The 8296-nt window shown below is 48.3% G+C and overlaps 1 protein-coding gene across 1 annotated transcript in view; it reads left to right on the top strand.

Moving 5' to 3' along the window:
* The window catches only part of SRPRB (SRP receptor beta subunit), a 27272-nt gene that overhangs the window by 1217 nt on the left and 17759 nt on the right, over positions 1-8296 (top strand). The window contains exons 2-5 of the mRNA XM_018555333.1: positions 1796-1890; positions 3547-3624; positions 5598-5680; positions 7729-7865. Of these exons, the coding sequence (XP_018410835.1) occupies positions 1796-1890; positions 3547-3624; positions 5598-5680; positions 7729-7865 (393 nt within the window). The remainder of the gene's footprint in view (positions 1-1795; positions 1891-3546; positions 3625-5597; positions 5681-7728; positions 7866-8296) is intronic.

Below are 8296 nucleotides of genomic sequence, written 5' to 3'. Positions count from 1 at the left end.
GCTCCTTACGTCGGTGGTCGGCGGGAGGAAAGCTCCTTACGTCGGTGGTCGGCGGGGAGGAACGCTCCTTACGTTGGTGGTCGGCGGGGAGGAAAGCTCCTTACGTCGGTGGTCGGCGGGAGGAAAGCTCCTTACGTTGGTGATCGGTGGGAGGAAAGCTCCTTACGTTGGTGATCGGTGGGAGGAATGCTCCTTACGTTGGTGGGAGGAATGCTCCTTACGTTGGTGGGAGGAATGCTCCTTACGTTGGTGGTCGGGTAGAGGAATGCCCCTTATATTGGTGGTCGGTGGGAGGAATGCTGGTTACAATGGTGGGAGGAACGCTCCTTACATTGGTGGTCGGCGGGGAGGAATGCTCCTTACGTTGGTGGTCGGCAGGGGAGGAACGCTCCTTACGTCGGTGGGCGGCGGGGAGGAACGCTCCTTACGTCGGTGGGCGGCGGGGAGGAACGCTCCTTACGTCGGTGGGCGGCGGGGAGGAACGCTCCTTACGTCGGTGGGCGGCGGGGAGGAACGCTCCTTACGTCGGTGGGCGGCGGGGAGGAACGCTCCTTACGTCGGTGGGCGGCGGGGAGGAACGCTCCTTACGTCGGTGGGCGGCGGGGAGGAACGCTCCTTACGTCGGTGGGCGGCGGGGAGGAACGCTCCTTACGTCGGTGGGCGGCGGGGAGGAACGCTCCTTACGTCGGTGGGCGGCGGGGAGGAACGCTCCTTACGTCGGTGGGCGGCGGGGAGGAACGCTCCTTACGTCGGTGGGCGGCGGGGAGGAACGCTCCTTACGTCGGTGGGCGGCGGGGAGGAACGCTCCTTACGTCGGTGGGCGGCGGGGAGGAACGCTCCTTACGTCGGTGGGCGGCGGGGAGGAACGCTCCTTACGTCGGTGGGCGGCGGGGAGGAACGCTCCTTACGTCGGTGGGCGGCGGGGAGGAACGCTCCTTACGTCGGTGGGCGGCGGGGAGGAACGCTCCTTACGTCGGTGGGCGGCGGGGAGGAACGCTCCTTACGTCGGTGGGCGGCGGGGAGGAACGCTCCTTACGTCGGTGGGCGGCGGGGAGGAACGCTCCTTACGTCGGTGGGCGGCGGGGAGGAACGCTCCTTACGTCGGTGGGCGGCGGGGAGGAACGCTCCTTACGTCGGTGGGCGGCGGGGAGGAACGCTCCTTACGTCGGTGGGCGGCGGGGAGGAACGCTCCTTACGTCGGTGGGCGGCGGGGAGGAACGCTCCTTACGTCGGTGGGCGGCGGGGAGGAACGCTCCTTACGTCGGTGGGCGGCGGGGAGGAACGCTCCTTACGTCGGTGGGCGGCGGGGAGGAACGCTCCTTACGTCGGTGGGCGGCGGGGAGGAACGCTCCTTACGTCGGTGGGCGGCGGGGAGGAACGCTCCTTACGTCGGTGGGCGGCGGGGAGGAACGCTCCTTACGTCGGTGGGCGGCGGGGAGGAACGCTCCTTACGTCGGTGGGCGGCGGGGAGGAACGCTCCTTACGTCGGTGGGCGGCGGGGAGGAACGCTCCTTACGTCGGTGGGCGGCGGGGAGGAACGCTCCTTACGTCGGTGGGCGGCGGGGAGGAACGCTCCTTACGTCGGTGGGCGGCGGGGAGGAACGCTCCTTACGTCGGTGGTCGGCGGGGAGGAATGCTCCTTACGTCGGGGGGAGGAACGCTCCTTACGTTGGTGGTCGGCGGGGAGGAATGGCGGGCGGTGTGGTCTGGCAGCGTTGTTCTTGTAGCAGAGTGCAGTGCTTTTGTTGTTCTTCTGACCAGTTGTGTTCACCACCCTTTGTTCTCTCTTCACCAGTGCTATGGAAGCTTCTGCGTGGGAGTCAGACGAGCAGAAGAGCCATTCTACTTATTGGCCTGTCGGACTCTGGGAAGACCTTACTCTTCATCCGGGTATGACAACCTTATATCATTGTTCCAGCAGAACTCCAGGAAATGTTTTATGAACCCTTGCAGCGGGGCTACCCTCTCACTGCAAGGGTTAAGTGCTCATTTTTTTTTCTAGGTGAAATTAATGAAAGTTATACTCCCAGGGCTGCAACCAACTATGTGTAACAGTTCATTGTTAGCGGTCACATACACCAACTCCAGACTGCTTTGTACGTATGCAGTGGGGTCTCCCCCGCATTGGGTCAATGTTCATTTGACTAGTGACGGGCGGATGTTAAGTAGAAATATCGTATTCCTTGTCAACCTGCGCTCTCCTCCACTATCTGACGCTCTGGGATTGTGGGCTATAGCCTGCTATATATTGTGAGTTTTGGGTCAGAGGAGTGTATTAGTAAATGTCCTCCTGTGACCCTAAAGAGAACTACAACCAAGAAGGGTTTGGCCATAGTTCTCTTTTAACCGCTTCCCGGCCAGCCGTTCTAATTAAACAGTCGGTCGGGAGCTTTTTGAACAAGGCGGCGTTCACTGGCGGGAAACTGTAAAAATTGTAAGCAGCCAGCAATGGCTGTTTACATACAAGAGTTCCGGTGGCTATAGAGCCATCCAATCGCTTGTATGTTATGGCGCTCGGCGCCCCACCCCTTCCCCTGCAGCAGCCGGGCCCGTGTCCAGCTCAGCGGCTCTGTGAAGGGAGATCAGTACACGATCTCCCTCTGATCTCCTCTCCGGTGTCAGAATGCAGGAAGTGATGTATATCACTTCTGCATTCAGCTGTCATTCCTGGCTACAGAAGCTGGTGAAGCAGATCTCTACTTCATCAGCTTCTTTGGGGGCCCTAGGTGACATTAGGGGTCTTAAAGAAACCCTAATGTCTCCATAAAGAGGTCCTGTCACATCCTATTTGCTATCACATAGGGGTCTTCTTTATGTTTTAAAATAAAGTCTTACTATTTTAATCTCTTAAGGCTGCTGTGCTCGCTCCCTTGTCTCTTCTCTCCCCTCACACTTCCTGTCCATTAGTAAGAGCCGTGCACGTTGATTCAGGTCACTTGCACATCTTACTTTGCCTACAACTCCCATGTGGCTGAGAGGAATCATCTCTCACTGCACACAGCTGCCTCCTCACTATACACACTGTGACAGTGTCATTGCTTGTAATCTCCTCTGCAATGCTCTGAATGATCAAATCTACAACAAACAGTCACATTTACAACAATCTACACAGAAAAACATTTCAGATGTAGGAGCCGTATGCTCTGTGAGTGAGTGACCAGATTCAGCATGTGAGCTGAGACTCAGAAGAAAGTATGTGAATCTCCTCTCCTCCCCCCAGCCAGGAGGAGAGAAATCACAGATCACCTATTAGTGTGGGAGAGCTGAAGAAATCCCAGTTCCTTGCAGAGTCTAGAGGGGAGGAGTTGTGGGCGGAGACTGAGAAGACACGCCCCCAGCATGTTGTAGTCCTTCACCTGAACCAGCACAGAGGGTGGCTACTTTTAAGCTCCCATAGGGACCATGGAGAAGAAGAAGTAGGAAGTTGTGAATGAAGAAAAGTAAAACGGAGTTTGGGGCATTTAGAGCTGAACAATGACAAATAAAGGTGCACAGTCATTTATTATTTATATCGCTTTAACATTATGTGTTTTTATTTTGTTTCAGCTTTTAACTGGAAAATTCCGGAAAACACAGACTTCTATTACTGTCAATTCTGCTGCTTACAAAGCAAAAAGTGACAAAGTAAGATTCAGAGTCTTTCCCTAATGCAATACGAAGTACAAAGACGATGCGTTATGTCACATAGGGGATATCACATTGCTACATATGTATTCGGAGGGGTTGACAATATCTAAGCAGATCACAGTATCATTCTCAGCTGCCTGTGTATGCAGTATGAAGGGAGTCTTACTCTTCCTCTTAATCTGATCTGCAGTCACATTAGTTATTTACATATACCTTATTTCTCCTATGTTATGTATCGCACTTAAAGTGACAGCACATTTCAGGTTCTAAAGTTAAAGGTTTATTAAAGAATGTATTTGTCCATAGTGCACAGTATACTTCTTGCCTTAGGAAGTGATGAAGGGAATATACGTACAGTGCACATAGGTGGTTTCATTCAATTAGTATTATCTGGCACAAAAAATGTGATGCAGAGTTTTTGGAGTGTTTTATTTTGGTAGAAACAATTTTCTTATTATATCAACATCACCATTCGTGTTACTTAGTATTAAGTGTGAAACTGGCCAGAACACTTCTAGTTTTATAATGGCAAAAATAAAATGCGAATCATAAAGGTATTATAAAGGATGTATTATATTTCATCTGTGTTATCTCTGGGCAGATGCTTATATATTACATCAGCATCTCCAAAGGCATCCTTTACGATCTTTAGGCCTTGTTCACACCATGGATGGAGCAGTTGCAGATCGGATCAAAACTGCGTCCAATGTATTCCAATGGTATTTTTTGCTCCAGTTCACATCGCAGCGTGCAGGTCCAGAGCAGGTGAAAAAACTGCAGCAAGCCCTATTTTACCTGTTTTGGAACGCATGCAAACGCACTGAAAGCCCATGTTAAACTAAAAAATATATATATATTTTTTTTTTTACCACAAACGGCCCGGAACGCATCAAAAGCGCGGCACAACCCACTGCACTGCATGTGCAGAAACCCGAGCAGATCTGCTCTGCATTTGGTGTGAACAAGGCCTTACACGAGCACCCGTCTCCCCCTAACCTATTTTCTATACAGTACACAGGTAGCTGAGTGCACTGGTCATTAGATTGACTTGGGTATGGAATCTGCAGTTATTTCATAACTAACATGTTTGTTCATTTCGTTATACTAAATCTAACACTTTGTAGAGGTGCATCGAAATGAAAATTTTAAAACCGAAATGAAAAAAAATGTCTAACTTTTTCAGAATTTTCAAAATATTTTATTTTTTATAAACTGTTTAAAATTTTTTTATTTTTCTTAAATATTTTTATTTTTTACTTTTAGTGGCTTCGGGGAAATATTAGGGATCTAAACAGACCCCTGATATTTCCCTTTTAAAATAGAAAAAGAGATTGAGAACACAGAGTCCTAAATCTCTTTTTCTGCAGCCCCTGTTATAAATGAACAGGAATTCTCTCTGAGTGTTCCTGTTCATTCATAACATGAGAACATGGTATGTTTACTATAACCACAATCATGAATGAACAGGAGGTGATCTAGATCACTTCCCATTCATTCATAATTGAGGCTATAGTAACCATACTCTGTCCATTGTCTACAAACACTCAGCGATCACTGATCACTGACTGCTTGTACATGCTCTCCATCCTGACACGCTGTCACAGGAGGCTGAGCACGCGCCGGCCTCCTGTGACAGCGCGGTCTGTTTTCGCCCACGCTGCTCTCCTCTGATCTGTGACAGGAGGCTGAGCGGTGCGGGGAGGAGAGACGCTTGCCGCTCACATCGCTGGGCTGCCTGTCACATTTTCTCTCCTCCCTGCTGGGACACAGAGCGGCGCCCAAGGGGGAGGAGAGTAAGAACAGATGCAGAAAAATTGCACTTTCGGCATTTTGCCAAAAGTTCCATTGGCGGCAGATATAGCGCTGCATCCCTAATATGTTGTGTATTTAAGCCTTTTACTGTATTGTCATCTTTGACTACAGAGGAGACAAGTCTTATTGTTTCTCAACTTCTTTTCTTGCACATACAGGGCTCCAATTTTACATTGGTTGATATTCCTGGCCATGATAACTTGAGACTTCAGTTCTTGGAGAAATACAAGACAGCAGCCAGGTACTGAGACATTGTTGGACTTACCAGTTACTGAGCTTCTCCGTGAAGTTGTCAAATAAAAGTTTGCTTGCTACAATAAAAGCGGTGTATAGGAAAAAAAATGCAGGAACCAGCATTCATGTCAAATGTGCTCACTAAGGCTGGGTTCACACCTGGGCGTACGGAATATGTGCGTTTGTTGCGCGTTTCGCGGTAAAAGACAAACGCGTGTTTACGAGGGCTATCCGACTGTATCCTAATGGATATGCGTGGCAAATATGCCCCAAAGAAGCTCCTGTACTTCTTTGGGCGTAGGACGTTTTTCAGCGGGTTCCTACGCGCTGTTAAACGCCCAGGTGGAACCATGCCCATAGGCATTTATTGATTTTCACATGTAGAGCATTTTACAGCGCGTAGCAGTGAACCTGGCCTTAAGCCCGCAGAGCCCTGAATCCTGGGGAACTTTAATGGGTAAATTACAAAACTTCAAGTCACTTCCCGAATTAGCCCAGAGCTGCTGCATTTTGTTCCTGCTGAGTGTTGGGGTTAATGTGACAGGTGCACTTTAATGTGTATTTCCACTTTTGCAACGGCATTGGGATAACACTGATATTATATTTGTTACATGTTCTCATTCACATAGCATAACAAAACCGCTGCCTGCCATTTTACCTGCTCTTTCTCCAAATGAGAGTTTGGGGGGTGTTTTTTTTCCCTCTAAATATTCTTTTTCCCTAACTATTCCTACCGACACCATCATACGTTGATGAAGACCTTTAGTAAGTGCCCATGTTGCTGTAGGTGAGAACTCTGGTAAATTATCTTTTAAAGAAATACTTTTAAATTCTTTACGCACATATTTGATGTGGATCTGATTTTAATATCCTTTAAAACAGTGCTCCCCAACCTTTTTATCGCCGCGGACCGGTCAACGTTTCATACGTATCTGTATTTATTTCATTAATATTAATGGAGGTTGGAGTTACGCCGAGGGTCACCAGTACTGTGTGGGCGGCAATATAATTATATATATATATCAGTGGTCAGTGAGGGCTCTCCTGTGGCCGCACCAGCCGGTTTGCCCGCAGCATATCCCGTCACTGAACCCCCTGCGCTAAATGAAGCCCCAATTAAAGTCTGTGACACGGAGCTGGGCAGAGCAGAGTCGGGAGCGCTGCTTCGTCTGCGGCCCGGTACCATTTGATCCACGGACCTGTACCAGGCCGCGGCCCAGGGGTTGGGGACCACTACTTTAAAAGACATAGAAGGGAATTTATCAAAACTGGAGCAGACACAATCTGGAGTATTTGAGCACAGCAACCAATCAGCTTCTCTCTTTCATTTTCAAATCTTAACTGAACAAACTGAAGAGAAAAGCTGATTGGTTGCCATAGGCAACTGCTCCAGATTTTTTGTGCTCCAGTTTTGATAAATTCCCCCCAGTGTGTGTCCACCAAGCCATATTTATTTAGTGATTACTGTGGCCACTGTTTTCTACCAGCACACCCCAGAAGGAAGTAGATAAGTACACAGGGTTACCATTTAAAATCCCCATATATACTGTACATGACTGTCAAATGTGCTCCTTTTTGTTCTTTTTATGAAAGTGCACTATATGCTGTGTATTATGACAGTGCCAGTCCTATCTAATGACTACAGTGATCCAGTACAAATTTCTAACCCCCCTGATTCCTGATTCATGTTTGTGTAATATCGCTCTATTCACCCTTTCTGTCCACATTCAACAAGGAAACGTTTCTTTAAATGGCTCATTAACACAAACTTTAAGGTAGAATATTCTGCCACTCCCTGAGGTTAGGTTTGTGTCTCGAAATGCTTTTATTTTATTTTTTGTATTCATCAATAACAAAGAACTAAAGATCCATTGATTCAGTGAATCCAGTGATTAGAAAGTTGGCATGTACGCCGCACATTATTGGTTGTAATTGTAATCATTCCTTTATGAATTACGAGCACAAGGTTTCTGAGAGGCAAGCTTTTACTACTGTGATGATAATGTGTTTTACTGTTATTCCTGCTAATTATCCCACTTCTCCTCTTGTTTGCAGGGCCATGGTATTTGTGGTGGACAGTTCAGCTTTCCAGCGTGAAGTTAAGGATGCGGCGGAGTTCCTGTACCAGATTCTAACAGATGCCGCACTGCAGAAGAATTTCCCACCCATACTAATCGCATGCAACAAGCAAGGTGTGTCCCTGTCTAAGATGTTCACAGTCGCTTGTATCCCGCTTGTATCCCATTGCTTTCCAGACCGGAATCCCAGTAGATTACTCAGATCAGTGCTGGAATGACCTGCGGATGGCACCGCACAAACCCAAACTTAAAGTAGTCACCTGCAGCCCAAGGTCAATCTATCGATACATCTTTATTGGACGTCAGATATACATGTATGACATACATGGTACACGTGACAGCAACGTTTCAGAACCTTCAGTGGTCCTTTCTTCAGGCAAAACATAGTTGGTCACTATAGTTTGCCTGATGAAGGGACCCGCTGTAGGTTCCAAAACGTTGCTTTCACATGTACCATGTATGTCATATATGTATATCTGACGTCCAATAAAGACGCATCGATAAATTAGACCTTGGTGTGTGGGTGAATACTTTCTTTACGCCTG

The sequence above is a fragment of the Nanorana parkeri genome, unplaced genomic scaffold (assembly GCF_000935625.1).
Source record: "Nanorana parkeri isolate BGI_ZX_2015 unplaced genomic scaffold, ASM93562v1 scaffold192, whole genome shotgun sequence".
In the NCBI taxonomy this organism is placed as follows: domain Eukaryota; kingdom Metazoa; phylum Chordata; class Amphibia; order Anura; family Dicroglossidae; genus Nanorana; species Nanorana parkeri.
This window is presented reverse-complemented; position numbering and strand designations above follow the sequence as displayed.